Genomic DNA, 16,220 nt, shown 5'->3' on the forward strand with positions numbered 1-16,220 from the left:
CCACACATTGGCTTTGACCTGCAAATTCTCAGCTTTCAGAAACCGCTGGAATTTTACCGCTAGCACCAACCACGCGCTCGGTGTTAAAGGGTTAAGTTCCGTTCATATCATTAAAAAAAATAAATACCAATTTTCAGTACATGAACCTGAATACTGCCCATAACGAATGGTCTCCTTCTACCTCAGTTCTCTGGCTGTGCTGCCACACACGCGCTCCCCCTCCCCATCAACACCAAGTATTTGCCGACTCATGTTATCCATCATTCTTCCTCCTTCATCCATCTCACCAGGTCACCATCCACCATCAGCATCAGTGTCTGAGTGTTTCCTTGTCGTCGTGGCTCCGAAACAAAGGCCCTCCACTTTGATATTCAGCCCCATTACGTCCAAGAGCCAAAGACTCTTCAAACACTATTCTATTCAATCTGTAATAAATTATTTCTTTTATTCGCTCGTCTCTCCTGACTGAAATAACGGCATTGTGAATCCACCACGTACACTTTCTCACAGGAAACGTCCTCATTGAATCCTATCGAGTGATGTCTTATTACCTCTGCCCGCAGATCAAACCAGTCACCTCATGTCGTGGCTGTTTCACCGTACATCTGTGTGTGTGTGTGTTGTGCATTTTGAGCGTGTGCTTAAGGGGGTAGGGCGTCACAGCAATGCAAGCCTCAAGACAAGAGCCTGGTTGCCGTGGAAACCTCAGACTGAGAGCTCAGCAGCCGGACGACTGAGGGAAACGAAGGAGCGATAGACGGTGAGAGACAGAGAGAAAGAGCGTGTGATGAAAAAATACGGGGGCAATGTCCCGAGGGCAAGGAGGGGAAAACTAATACGGGGGGAAAAAAGGAAATGGAACTGGGGAGGGGGGGGGAGTTACGGGAGGGCGATATCTAAGAAAGACAATGAGAAAAGGCAATTGCTGATGCCACAGTGAGGCAGGGGAGAGGAAAGCGATGCATCAAGGAGAGATGGAGGCCAGAGGGAGGGAGGAGAGAGAGGTTGAGGTGGACTCACAGGGAACGGTGCGGAGATAGAGGTTATCTCGGATGATCTGCTGATGGTCGTGGTCCACAGAGCCCTTGGAGAAGCGCAGGTTGAGGTAGTGCCGCAAATCCTTGTCAACCACTCCCCCTAAACACAAGAACAGCAAGGGTTACAGGGTTAGCTCATGTTGTTGTTGTTGTTTCTCTGGCCTTGTGCGTCAAGATCCTGAACATTGTTACTTTCCTGCCATCATTTATAATACATGTGTCAGTAAGAACCAGAGGGGTTTCACTCCCCTGGTAGAACAAGCTGTGTTCAGTGTAACAACACAAATACACAGATTACAGATGAGTCAATGTCTGATATGCAACATGAGTCCCATCTCGTCCTTTACCGCCGAGTTATAAGCAAACATGATGCTCCAATGGTGTGGCACATATTTGCTGACGTCCTGGTCACATGACGATGACGGCACAACATCTTGCCTGTATTCAGTGAATCTATTCACTATTCTAATTCTATTCTAATCTATTTTAGTATTGTATCAGCTGTGTGCAGAGCATGGAGAAGCAGTAGCAGCAGATTTCCCTTTAACGGACTGATGGAGCTAATTTTCTCAGTGAAAATATTGTTAAGCTTCAGCAAAGAAATGAGAGAAACTTATATAGATGATAAAGATGATTTAAAAAGCGAAAGGGAAGAAATAAACTGTGTGGGAAGAAGCAGTTCTGTTTTAATGAAGTCAAAATGGCTTAATCAAGTTGAAAGCTTGCACTGAATTCCATCAAACAACAAAGGTTATACATACACACACACACACACACATATCATGGTAGTAGTGTAAACCAGTGTAATCCCCTCGGGGGACAGATGTGCAGAGTCAGCTGGTTTGGTGACAAAGGCCTACAGAGGACAGAAGCTCACACCACTTTGTCTCTGCCTCGGTGTCACTGCTGATTATTTGCTGCACAAGCTGTTGTCTAGCGTCTCACTGAAGTCATTTAAGAAAAAGGCAGAGGACTACGAGAGAGGGCCAACATGTCTGCGCTGCACACACACACACACACACACTGTGTATGATAATGTCCATGAAGACTTTCTCCTCCCTCCATTTCAAGCCAAACAGGCGCAGGAGGGATGAGGAGGAGGAGGAGAAGTTATTCTCCACACAACATTCACTGTGCAAGACGATCACATCCAGCGGCTGCAGGAAGGGATGAGGTTTATTTGTTATGCATTTGCAAACGACAGCCATGTCTCCTCACTCGTGCAGACTCGACGTGACCTCATACCAAACTGACTTGACATCGTTCTGCCCGTCAGTGGAGAATAATGCAGCGCCGAGCAGTCACACTGTCAGACGGCAAATTCTCAACACGGGCTCCCATGACACACGACCGTGCCAATACACACACACACACACACACACACGTATGTTTGCACACACAGGTGACTGACTGCAGGTTCTGTACCGAAATGCATCCTTTTGGAAAAGCATCTTATGTAAACTGACACCATTTTAGCTGAGGCACTGTTTGAAGCACTGTGAATTGCTTCACAACCAGCAAAGTGGAGGGGAGGAGAGGAGAGGAGAGGAGAGGAGAGGAGAGGAGAGGAGAGGAGAGGAGAGGAGAGGAGAGGAGAGGAGAGGAGAGGAGAGGAGAGGAGAGGAGAGGAGAGGAGAGGAGAGGGCCAGAAAACAAAGGGAGATAAGAGTAAATGTGAAATAACAATATTAGGAATGCGGCAGTTTTCAGACAAGCATGCATCCCATCACTCAGCTTTGCAGTGACACAGAGACCACATCGGTGACACGCACGGACACCAACACACACATATTTGTGCATGCACATCAACAGACACAATGACAGACAGTTCACAGACAGAAGGAGAGAAAGAGAGAGAGACAGAGAGAGAGAGAGAGAGAGACAGTCAATCCAGGCACCTGATCAGCAGCTGCCCCAGATGTTGATAGAAGCAGTCCTTTCTCCACAGGTACATATATCCACAGGCAGCCTGTCCTCTCAGGTGTCCTCTACCCTTGCAAAGCATCCACTGCACATCTTCTGCCGCCTTGGTGAAAACCTCGCTGTCTCCCCTCTGCCTCCTGCCTCTCAACAGCCGCTCCGACACACACACACACACGGCGCACGGCCACTGTGGCCAATTTAAATCCCCGGGAAAAAGAGTATGAGGATGAGAGGGAAGGGAAATGGTGAGAGACGTGAAGCGATGGAGAGAGACGACGACCGTCAGGAGAAAAGAGAGGAGGAGGAGATGATGTGCCAGTGGGGAGCCGGGCTACAAACAACCTGCCCCTGGATTGGCCGGCCGGCTTGTGCGGTCCTGCAGCAGCCCCTATCTGCTGCTGCTGTTATTGCACTAAAGTGTCTCAGGGATGTTCATTCATTCATTCATTCATTGTCTGCCACTTTATCCTCCACACGAGGGTTACTGGGATGTATGTTTGCATATGTGTGTGTGTGAAGAGAGAGAGTCAAAGTGTGTGAAAGCATTTGTAAAGAGTGACTTTCCTCACACTCACTCTTGTGTGTCGATCACCAGATGTTCTCCGTCTGACCTTGTGTGTGTGAGAGAGAGAAACACTGAAGCACAGCAGCACATGTCACACTGAACTTACACACGCGTACTGATGAGCTCACAGCTGCACATGTCACACTGAACGTACACATGTGTACTGATGAGCTCACAGCTGCACATGCCAGTGAAGGGCTGTGATGTACTGAGGGCCGTAGCAACCGAGGACTTAGCTGAATAATAGTAGCCGTCGACGCCTACGAAATATAGCCTTTACCGTGACATTTTTTTACTTGTTAAAAGGCCTTACCAGGTCATCTTGGCCCTAACCCTAACCTCACTTCTTCTCCATGCCTAACCCTAACCCCCAGGGGGGGCACGTTTCCCCAAAATTGAGTTGTTTCTTGTACGTGATCTCCTTAGAAGCCGTCTCTTCTTCCACTTTTCTGAGATCTTCGGAATTTCTAGCTTGGTGAATAGTTGCCGGCGCCGGCTTTTCATTGGCAGCCGGGCCGTCAGTACATCACTTCCGGCACCACAGCCCTCTGAAAAATCCAAAACCCCAGTGAAGATGCCTCGAGTGCTGTCCCGAGCAAGGTTTGGTCCAAACTGAAACCAACTGATGTCTGTATGTATATTGTGCTTTTCAGTTTTGACCATTCACCCATTCATACAGCACATCTATGTGCTGCACTTTCTCTATCACACCCATTCACACACTGGAGCAACATGAGCTTAAGTGTATAGTAAGAGTAGTAAGTGTAATAGCAGACTACCGGAGCCGGGAATCAAACCCACAACCTTCGAGTTAAAAGACGACTCGCTCTACCACTACAGAACTACAGTCGCTCAGTTTCTTTAAATACATTCAAAGCATATTCACAGAAACTTTATGAGTGTCATGTTTCAATTGAGCGAATAAAAAAAAAAGAAGAAAAGCTTAGGAATTAAACTGAGCTCGGCAAACATCACAGTCAGCTTGTTTTGTGAGTGACTGCAGCAAAGCAGGGGAAAATTCCGGGGGAGACAGATTTTATAGATTTTCAAAAGATGGTAACACACCAAGTGGAGAAAAGATGACAGCCACAATCTGTCACAGGGAAAACAGCAATCATTGCAGCTTCTGCTCAGTGAAGCGTTACATAAACACATACCATAAGTCAACGCAGGTCACACAGTCTCCTGCCCTTCAAAAAACATTTCAGCGAGGTGGGGCCGTTTAAGCTGTCAAACTGCAGCTATTGCTCCCTCCCAGCGCAGCCTTCACCTTATTAATCAACACATCATGAATGCCCAGTGGGTCTCTGTGGAACGTGTCTGTAGAATATTTACACTCACTTTAGTAAATATGCACGTCTAAGTGCTTGTTATCGCAAATACGCAATCAGCCAACCACGTGGAAGCAACTCGGTCGAGATGAAATGCTAAAGCTCAAAGTGGAGCAGCTGAGTGAGGAAGAAATCAAGGATCTAAGGTCACACGTGACCATCTCTAGGGTCTACAGAGAATGGTCTGAAAATAAGCCAGAAAAGCTGCACTTCTATAGGGGAAAATGCCTTGTTGCTGCCAGAGGTCAGAGGAGACTGTGCTGAGATGATAGAACGGCAACAGTAACTCAAATAACCACTCGTTACAACCAATATATGCAGAAAACCATCTGTGAATACTTAACACGCTCAACCATGAAGGTGACGGACTAAAGCAGCAACAGACCAACACTGTCGCTTTATCAGCTGTACCTAATAAAGTGGCCCATGAGTCATAGGCAAATGTAAAATCAGTCTTTGCTGTTCCTGCAGAGTGAGTGTTTGGTCTAAATGAACTCTTTCTCTAATGGATGAATTGGTTTGAGTTCTTTTGTTTTTTCATCTTCTTAAATGTGCATATTTTCTGAAATTGTTCAAACTGAATCATTCGGGTTTTTGAGGACACACAATTACATTTGAGTGCGTCGTCATTTCAACATTTTGTGAGATTTTGAGAACCAAAGATTTTATGAGATTTTATGGACCAAAAAAACTAAAATGTCGATCAGTGTTTCGCAAACATGACGATTTCCATTACATGATATGAAAATGTCATATGGAGCAAGACTTGTTTTAATGCCTTAAAAACACTCAGTCAGATTCAATGATTATCAAAAGAGTTGACGATTTATTTAGCAATGGAATTGTAATCGATTAATCGAGTAATTGCTTCAGCTCTACTCGGATACAAATCTGGAAATCTGAGTCTTCAAAACACAAACTAGAGGAAGCACTCGGAGGTTGCAAACCTCAACCAAGGCCAGTCAGTTTCCCACAGGGTCACTGGTTTCAAATAAATAAATAACTATGACCTGCAGTACACCCCTAGACATTCATTCATTCATTCATTGTCGCTATATCCTCCACATGAGGGTCCAAGGGGATGCTGGAGCCAATCCCAGCATAGGGTGGAAGGCGGGGTAAACTCTGTCCATCACTTGCCCATCCCGAGACATTTTTTTTTGTTATGCAGCTCACAGAAAGACAGACAAGAGACAAATGCATCTGCAAATATAAACTCCACGGTGGAAATGTGCAAGCATTTGGCCGGTGAATGTTTCTGTGTGAGACAGTGAGCATAGGGAGCTGACAGGAGCAGACAGTTTTGCAGAGGGATATGGGCCCATGGTGGCAAGACAACACAATCTTATACTGCTGTTGCTTAGCAACACAAAAAGCAGATTTTGTTTACACAGCTGTTGATTTACCGAACACAGCAGCACTACGCCAGTGAACAACAGTGGCTCATTGTTTCAACACTGGCTGATTTGAGTGTGTTCACATCATGGCATAATAATGTGCACTTCAAATGCAAATGGAGGATCATTAGCAGCATTTAGTGTCGTGTCTTTGATTGACAGTAAACACGACCAGGAAGTGGAGAGGAAATGTGGGCAGAGGCGCTACGTTACGTCGCGTGCATCATTCAACTTTGGCTACAAATGATAATTAATTCATACCGTAATGAAGCAGCATGGAGGCCTCCGTCATAACAGCTCCGGTTCTTCTACTTAAAGACGTAAATACCAGAACAACCACATCCAGCTTCTTCTCTCTCACTTACGTAAAGAGCCAGCAGTTCATTTCAATTATGACTGTGAACTAAAAATAGATCTGACATGAACTCCATCACTGTTGCTAACTGCTGGTGTGAAGACACACACTGTGTCTAAGCAGCCAGATAAACAGCGGCTCCATTCCACACCCACTGTGGGACTTTTCTGCTCTGCATTTAAAATGCTCAACCTGAATATTCTTGATCTTTAAAATGTTTCCCCCCAGAATGATTGTTTAAAATAGGACTCTTTCAAAATCTTTTTTAGACACATTTTGATTAACATATTTCTTATGTTTAATATACACTGCAGTATTAACAGTTGGAGACTTGTATTCCTCATGTGAAATACACAACAGATGACCATCTTTGACCACATAATGTGGAAAGCCTTGAAGCAGATGTGCTACAGCAACAAAAGACCCCACTGGACACTTTATTAGATTCACAAAAAGAAGTGGTCGGTAAGTGAATCTGTGAATAACTCAGATGATTTCAACAGGCTGTGTTCTGAGATTAAAGATGGTTTTGACAATGTGTGGAATCATTCCAGCCTAGTAGGCAAAATGAACCTGACCTGAGTTAGGCTTGAACAATAAACACTGTTGCATATTTAATGACATTCTTATGGGTGAACTAACAGCAGAGAAGATGAACATACTGTTGCAGGCCTTATAATGATACAACTTTCCCCCAGGAGGTTAATCCTGCCCTCAACACCCTCAGCAGGTCCAGATCACACTCCACATCTCGCCTGAGGCTGAACTAACCAGCATGCAAACTAAAATCTCAGAGGAAGATGAGAAGGATATTATTCTAAACAGCAACAGGGTTCAGCAGAGACTCGCCAGCCGTACAGCTCTGTTCTCCATGCTAATTTAATAACATTAGCTTTTTTCTTTTTTTGCCATCCCCCACAGGTACTGTAGGCATGATGTTTAACTGAAACAATTATAGCTTTACTTACCTTGCACCGCAGTGTATCTGGGTTTATATTATTCCCCAAATGTATCATGACATGATTGAGTTCAGATTCAGATTCTTTATCTTCTTAAAGGGTAACTAAACATACAGATCCTGGTTAGAGTCATGGTGGGAGATATTTTTAGATCTTTTTTGTTCCATCCCAATATTTCCCTCACAATGTTCCACACAATGTTCCACACAATGTTTCCTCACAATGTTCCACACAATGTTTCCTCACAATGTTCCACACAATGTTCCACACAATGTTTCCTCACAATGTTCCTCACAATGTTCCACACAATGTTTCCTCACAATGTTCCACACCATGTTCCTCACAATGTTCCACACCATGTTCCTCACCATGTTATTCACAATGTTCCCTCACCATGTTCCCTTACAATGTTCCTCACCATGTTCCCTCACAATGTTCCACACAATGTTCCACACAATGTTTCCTCACAATGTTCCACACAATGTTTCCTCACAATGTTCCACACAATGTTCCACACAATGTTTCCTCACAATGTTCCTCACAATGTTCCACACAATGTTTCCTCACAATGTTCCACACAATGTTTCCTCACAATGTTCCACACCATGTTCCTCACCATGTTATTCACAATGTTCCCTCACCATGTTCCCTTACAATGTTCCTCACCATGTTCCCTCACAATGTTCCCTTACAATGTTCCTCACCATGTTCCCTCACAATGTTCCCTTACAATGTTCCTCACAATGTTCCCTCACCATGTTCCTTACAATGTTCCTCACAATGTTCCCTCACCATGTTCCTTACAATGTTCCTCACAATGTTCCCTCACCATGTTCCTTACAATGTTCCCTCACAATGTTCCTCACAATGTCCCTCACAATGTTCCCTCACCATGTTCCTCACAATGTTCCCTCACAATGTTCCTCACAATGTTCCCTCACCATGTTCCTTACAATGTTCCTCACAATGTTCCCTCACCATGTTCCTTACAATGTTCCCTCACAATGTTCCTCACAATGTCCCTCACAATGTTCCCTCACCATGTTCCTTACAATGTTCCCTCACAATGTTCCTCACAATGTCCCTCACAATGTTCCCTCACCATGTTCCTCACAATGTTCCTCACAATGTTCCTCACAATGTTCCCTCACCATGTTCCTTACAATGTTCCTCACAATGTTCCCTCACCATGTTCCTTACAATGTTCCCTCACAATGTTCCTCACAATGTCCCTCACAATGTTCCCTCACCATGTTCCTTACAATGTTCCCTCACAATGTTCCTCACAATGTCCCTCACAATGTTCCCTCACCATGTTCCTCACAATGTTCCCTCACAATGTTCCTCACAATGTTCTTCACCATGTTCCCCACAATGTTCCTTACAATGTTCCCTCACAATACTTTTCGCGTTCCGTCACCCCTGCCCTCACATGCATGGCACTTGCTTCCTGCAACAACTTTATGGCTCCATTAAATGCAGCTACAAATATGTATAGCTGGAATAACTTTTGTGTTTACTCCCTGGTGCTCCCTGGATCTCCCCATGCCTCAGGCAGCCCTGCCTGGCAGTGCATGGCACTTGCTCCCGGCTCCATTTATTGGAGCACAAGCACTTGGGAGGATAAGTGCTTGCCTGGGGCACGGGGCAGTGGAGCTCTGACGAGTTGTCACAGGGAGCAAATGCCATGCACGGGTGGGCAGTGCTGCCTGAGGCAGACGGGCAAGAGCCATGCATGGTCGGGCATAGCTGCCCGAGTGCCGGGGAGCATTGTGGGAACACAAAAAGTACTGCAAGGGAATTAAGTCAAGAAGTAGGCTGAAAGCTGAGTGAGAGAGGGGAGCAGTGCAGTGGACATGGTCTGGAAGTGAAATCTGACACTGAGTTGCGGCTGTGTTAGAAAGGTGACAAAAGCTTGTACCAGTGACAGAAGCATGGACTAAGAAAGCCAATGGCAGCATGTGAATGCTGTTTGACCAGAGAGGCAGTAGAGACATAGACATAGTATCATTTCAATACTAGATGTGCACCTGGATCAGCAAATGACCCATATACACTGGTTTACACCTGAAAAAAGTGGTTTAGGGGTTTAGTTACACTTAAACATTAACAATTATTCCTACACTGAAAGGACAAAGTCTGAAGTCAGGTTGTATTTTTGTTTCATATTCTGTAGGTGCTTCTGGAAAGTTTGTCACATGGTCGCCTTGTTTGTAGAAACAAAATGGCTGTAAAACATGGAGACGGGGGCCTTACATGTCAATGCACTTCGAGGTTTGTTAAACATAGGAAGGTTTATTGGCAGAAATGAAAAACTACTACCCAAAAATGTGTATGTACAAGAGTAAAAGTGTACATATTTGTCAGCTCTGGATAAGTACAGCAAGCGCCTGGCTTTACAGTGGCCGACATTTTGTGTCTCCTTGTTTCTACAGTGGCTTGAATATATATTATTATATTATATTATATAGTTGTGTATGTGGGGCAGCTCTTCGAATGTGATTGTTTTTGCAGAGTTATTTAATTCTGTAATGTGAATCTGCAGCACAGAGATGATATTTAAATCTGATATTTATATCTGCAGTATTGAGCACTAAGGGTCACTAAAGAAAATGGAATGTGAGGCAAGTTAACTTTTAGCCTGATGTATGACAGGGAAGGGGGGGGGGCGTCATGGGGGGGAAAATGGTTTATGTTCATGGTTCCGTGTTATTTGCTAATATCTTTTCAGTGATGTAAAATGAAGCTTTCAGTGTTACCTGTCCGTGTAGGAGTGAGGTTTGAGCGAGCAGCAGATAGATGTAGAAAGCAACAGGATCCGTTCTGTTTGGTTTGGGAAGGCATAATTAGATCTGACATGTCTGCTCTCCCACAGGGACATGAGTTAAGGGGAGCACCGTCTTACCACATTGATTCTCTATATCGTTCTCATTACAAAGTTTAACTGTCTTAAGTGCAAACTACTTTGCAATCACACTTTAGGGACAGATGCCTGCGTGCAACTTTTATCCATACACACACACACACACACACACACACACACACACACACACACAGCTGAAATGGTATCAGATACCTGAAAATAAAACCTGATAATGACAAAAACTGAGGAATAAATGTGGTGTAAAATCACACCAAAGTGGAGTAGAGGTGTAACAAATCCTCCTTCTCCACTCTTCTGTTCACACCTCAGTTTTGTTTTGTTTTTCTATCCTTTATAAGGAGACTATCAAAAGTTCCAACACGGCTGCAGCTGTGATCGCTTCAAAATAATCACATGACAATATTCACCAATATTCAATTGATCACTTTATGATTTTGTCATCAGCAACTTTTATGGCATTAAGTGTGAAAAAAATTGTGGTGAAGACATTAGTGTTGGTACATTGATAAATGAGAATTCAGCAGGTTGAGGTATCACAGTGTCAAGAAGAAATATGATTTGTGTCACTGTTTCAGAATTGTTATACACATTTATACTACATTTACAGGTCCAAGTGTTTGTGAGGATTGCAGTCTCCCTCAGTAAACCGAGCCCCTCAGTAAACTACGGTGGCCTTTGCAGACCAGAATGGATGCAAACACTTTCACAACTCCACTCTTTGATCCGGCCTGCAGGATGAACTTCACATAAAATAAAATGTCACATTACTTTTAGAATCTGATTGTCAAATGTTTGTGCCTTTACAGATCCAGTGTGATGTGTAAATGGTACATTTAGGCATAATATTGTTGAAATTGCACATGTTTTTCTCAAGAAATGTCACATTTTATAAAAATGCTACTTCATTAAATGTAAAACAAAGAAAAAGTTCTTGTTGTTCAGGTGTTTGTGCTATTATTTTACTGGTCCGGCCCACTTGAGATCAAATTGTGCTGCATGTGGACCCTGAACAAAAAGAAGTAGGAGAGACAGCCCTGCTCTACTGTATCAGGTTATCAGGTTTATGTGGGTGGAGCCATTTTTCGGCTTTGTGACACAAAGCACACACTCTGGCTGACTCAAGATGACAACCCTGTAAAGGAGGGCTTTTATTTTAAGGTGATCATACACTTATACAAACATATTTACAGATGTTTAATCATTTTCTGCCAATTACCACTCCACATTATTTTGATAGCAACAACTTCTCTGCACACACTTCCTTGACTTCTGCTATTGGCACACTCCACCCTTATTGCTAAAGCCTACACACACACACACACACACACACACACACACACACACACACACACACACACACACACACACACGCACATAAGACCACACTTATCAAACTGAAGGGGCAGTCTGGCTGGTTAAGGGCTGAGATCTGAGCTGATGGTCTCGGGTGCCTGGGGAAAGCTGAGGCTTGAGGTGATGTACTGCTGTTGTACCACTGTGGTTGTCATGGAGAGCGAAACTCTCGGAGAGACTCGGTGATCGATAGCTTGCCCACACTCCCACAAGAGGTCACACGGAGTAGAGAGGAGTAGAAAAGTGCCGGGCGAGAGTCTGCACATCTGGAACATGTAGGTTTGTGCAGCTATCCGTTTAAGGACTCTCAGTGACTTTCATTCATTTGGAAGTCAGCTTTAACCCTAACCAATATTCAAATCTTAACCGCTCAGATATTGAGGTTCTGCCTCAGTAGCCTCAGTATTGGTGTCCATGAGGACGACTGGTCCTGGCGTGGGCAATGTTTATGCCAGAAATGGTCCTGAATATCTGGTTCCCATGACTTCAGAGGACATCCCATTGACTTACATTAATTTCCTGGAGACTCACTCTAACCTTACACCAGGTCTTCACCTAAAAATGTTATTGATACTTGATTTTTGTCGCCATAAAGAGGACAAGTCTCCATAATGTGACTGTGTAAACAGATCCAGGTCCCCACAACATGAGTAATACAGTACCTACAACATACACACACACACATATTTCCATCTGTATTCTCACTTTCCGTTCAATCCATCTCCCACTCTTTTTAAATGGAGCACAATGAAGCAGCATCAAACCCTGAAAGACAGCTTTACACTGATTGACTATTGTCAAAGCCCAAACTCAGTCCACGTTCTCTGTACCTATTCAAACACTTACCATGACCCGGGGGAGAATATAGGTTGGAACTAAAGTGAAGTAGAAACTCTTTCCGAGGTGTAAACAAAAACAACACTAATCACTGCACAGCTTGCTGCCAAACCGCATTCAACACTATTCAACACGAGTATATGGACTCGTCACTAACTGCAAGAGTTCCACTCTGCTACAGCAGTGTAATGCATATGTTCTTAAGGACTGTGAGCAGCATTATGCACAGTTAAAGAAAAATGTTTTATGCATCGAGAACTAAAGCCATAGACTGTGATTAGAGTAAGGTACTAAATTATACTGATTGAGGTGCTTATTATTTACAGTGACTCATGTTAGAGACTCAGGCTACAGAGAAGGTGTTTTCTCTTTAAAATGTTTATTTAACTTCAGAGTAGGGCTTATATCATTACTTATCAAGACAAATATATATCACAGTAGAAAAAAGATATTTCTGTAAGGCTGGGTGACTATCCAGAAATGTGTGTCCTATATCATGATGTAGGTGATATATGGGGATATAAAGCTCCACACAGGTTGTTTCTCTGAACTCAGGAAAAGTTTTCTTTTTGAGATGTTTGCGCTTGTTGAAGGAGAGTTACAATACACTGTAAATGATAATGATTTCTTTGTTATATAGAGCAAAGAAACCAGAAAATATTCACATTTAAGAAACTGAAAAATCTGAAAACTAATAGTATAATGGAAAAAAACAATTCATTTAGTAATCAATTAATAATCAATTAATCAAGCATTAAAATACACTGGAGAAAAATATTTCATTATTATGATAATATTTTAGATGATTAGTTTATCATCTGTATTACATTACATGCAAAATACAGTTATTTAGGGCTGAAACAATTACTCGATTATTAATCAATGAATAAATTAATGTTTTTTTTATTTTGATAATCAAGTTAGGGTTTTTTCATGATTAAAAAAAGATTTTTCAAGACAAGAAACAAGATAATTGTCAGGTTTGAAAAACAGTGATCGACATTTTTCAACATTTTATGACATTTTATGGGCCGAGCGATTACTCGATTAACTGAGGAAATACTCATCGATTATGAAAATAATCGTTAGTTGCAGCTATACATATAATATCCATAATGTTAATGTATGCATGTGGCGTGTGGCTAAACAGAAATAGACTAATCATTTAATGGCACTCTGCTCAACACAGTACAGCAGATAAAATACTGCAATTCTCTCACAGCTCCTTTAAACAATTATACGCAACAAAGACAAACAACTGCTCGACGCCAAACAGGTACAATATGTTCAAATAACATCTGAGGAGAAAACAGCAGTGGATGAGTTCATCAGCTGAGACACTAAAAATTCATTTAGCAATAAACACAGGGTTTGAAAAGAGGCTGTATGTAATTTGAAAATAATCAGTACTTCCACATTCATATTGTCATGTACACAAAAAGATGAGTGAGTGAGTGAAAACTCTGGCTGTTTATATCAGGTCTAAAAGGAGCTTAAGCTATAAGCTGGACCAGGCTTTCCAACACTATAATACATGTAAAGAAATAAAATTGGGGGTTTATCAGACAATTTGGCGGCAGCAGTTGGAGAGAATAACACCCACGTGTCCAAACCCAGAGCCAGGTCATTTGCAGCAATCATCCATTTTATTAGATGCACCTGTGAATTTCCTGCAATGCCAGCCAAAATGTCCACGGTGATTAAAAACACGTCTGACACCAAACATCTAGGTCAGCAGGATTTATTCAAGGAGAAGAATGACACGCGGACGAGCTTACAGGAAGTTAGTGAAAAAAACAAACTAAAACCTTTGACATTGCATTTTGTCTCATGTGTGCAACTCTGAGTGTAAATAGGAACATGCAGGTGTTAATGACCACAGTAACGTTAATCCAATTCTTCTACACAGCTTTAATTACCACAAACCCTCATCAACTCTGAGCTTTGCCATATGTTACAGTCTAATGTTTTTGATGCCTGGCTTTCAAAATAAAGGGGGAAAACTAAATAAAGGTTAGAATTACATATGTGCTTATTCACAGCAGCAGAAGCTAAAAACAAGACAAGATTAAAAAAAAAAATGTTGTCCTAATAGCTGGGAATGCTGAGTCAGCGTGTCCAACTATATCACTTATCTGCCGTTTTAGTCTCTACCTCCGCATATACTTTTCAGCCCTTTTCAACAACGCACACAGAACATCATCTTAAAATAATTTCTTTACATCTGGACTCACTTCCTTTAGTCGCCTCAGTTGGTTTATCCACTCTGCTTGTGCCAGCTGACATTTTGGTTTCTGTGTTTCGCAATTTGCATCTTTATCCACCTCCTTTGACCTATAGTCTATTATTCTCTTGTTTTACAGCTCTGAATAGGTACAGCTAAATCCTGTGTGTGTGTGTGTGTGTGTAGACAGACAAAGAGACAGAAAGCGAGATCGATGATGGAGAGTGTGTATTAAGCTGTAAATGCGCTGACAGTTTCTACATGTGAGAGTCGTTCAATTGTGGATGAAATATCTATTTCCTGTAATTCTAATGGCAATATTAGAGCAGACAGCAGGGCCCATTATTAATAGTAAATGACAAAGACTCTGTCCTAAAGGTCTCTGTATTGATCCCCCCTCCATCCTCAGACTATAGTCTTCATAATGATGTTCCTCCACGTCTTTCTCTCATCAAGGACAAACACACATTTTCAACCTCTGAGTCACAGTGAAGAGAAACCAGCCCTCTCGACAAATCAGACTTCACGATTAAAGGAGCGAGGTTATAGGAACTGCTGGGTCTAATATTCCTCACACTGTCTTCCTCCCGCAGCAAATTAATTCCTCATCACACCTCAAGTCTACATTGATGAGATAAACACTGACGGACACAAGGCGTGTGTTTGTGAGTCTGCTGTGGCTACGGATTTAAATAAGGCTTTTTGGAGTTGGATGTTTGTCACTCTTGATTGCGCTCTGAAGTTACAGCGGAGCTCCTTAGCCTCAGGAACAACAAGCAGGATGCTTCCTAATGAGTATGAGGCCCGATCCAGTTTCTCATTTTCACCTGTTCCCCTTTGCCTCTTGGAACTGAGTTACACAGAGACGTGGTTTAAACTCTACCCCGACAAAATAAAGCGCCCATTCAAGTAGGTGAGACATAATCAGTAGTCAGTAGGCATCATGGACACATCGACTGTGGTTCTTGTTATTCCCGTGAGGCTCTAGGCCTTCTTTTGTGTCTTCAACACCTGAGAACACTTGTGGACCTGATTATAGTATGTACTCTAGGATGCAAATGGGCAACCGAACGGAATTGGGCTTGACTCCGCGCCAGGTCAAGGGCTGAGCAAGGTACTCAATCCCCATTGCTCAGTCTTATTTAGACACTCCTAGTGCTGCTCCCAAGTCTAGATAAATGGGAGCGTTTGTGTCAGGACGTCCATCCTGCATAAAAACATCTGCCAAATCAGATAAAGAAAAAGGTAATGTATTTTTCTGAGAAAAATAACCCTTCTTCATTTCCCCTGAAAACCAGCCAGTTAGCCCGAACACTTCATCATCCCACTCAACAAGAATCACGAGGACACCCCAC

General features: G+C 42.8%; 1 protein-coding gene across 7 annotated transcripts in view; it reads right to left on the minus strand.

The window, feature by feature from the left end:
* LOC131469666 (membrane-associated guanylate kinase, WW and PDZ domain-containing protein 2-like) overlaps positions 1-16,220 on the minus strand; it is a 115,268-nt gene that overhangs the window by 79,541 nt on the left and 19,507 nt on the right. For 6 of the 7 annotated variants that reach the window (XM_058644901.1, XM_058644900.1, XM_058644899.1 and 3 more), the window contains exon 2: positions 1,021-1,137. In XM_058644901.1, the coding sequence (XP_058500884.1) occupies positions 1,021-1,137 (117 nt within the window). Of the gene's footprint in view, positions 1-1,020; positions 1,138-2,935; positions 3,270-16,220 lie in introns of those variants that run through there. The other variant, XM_058644902.1, reaches the window with a different exon arrangement.

This window comes from Solea solea, chromosome 12 (assembly GCF_958295425.1).
Source record: "Solea solea chromosome 12, fSolSol10.1, whole genome shotgun sequence".
Classification (NCBI taxonomy): domain Eukaryota; kingdom Metazoa; phylum Chordata; class Actinopteri; order Pleuronectiformes; family Soleidae; genus Solea; species Solea solea.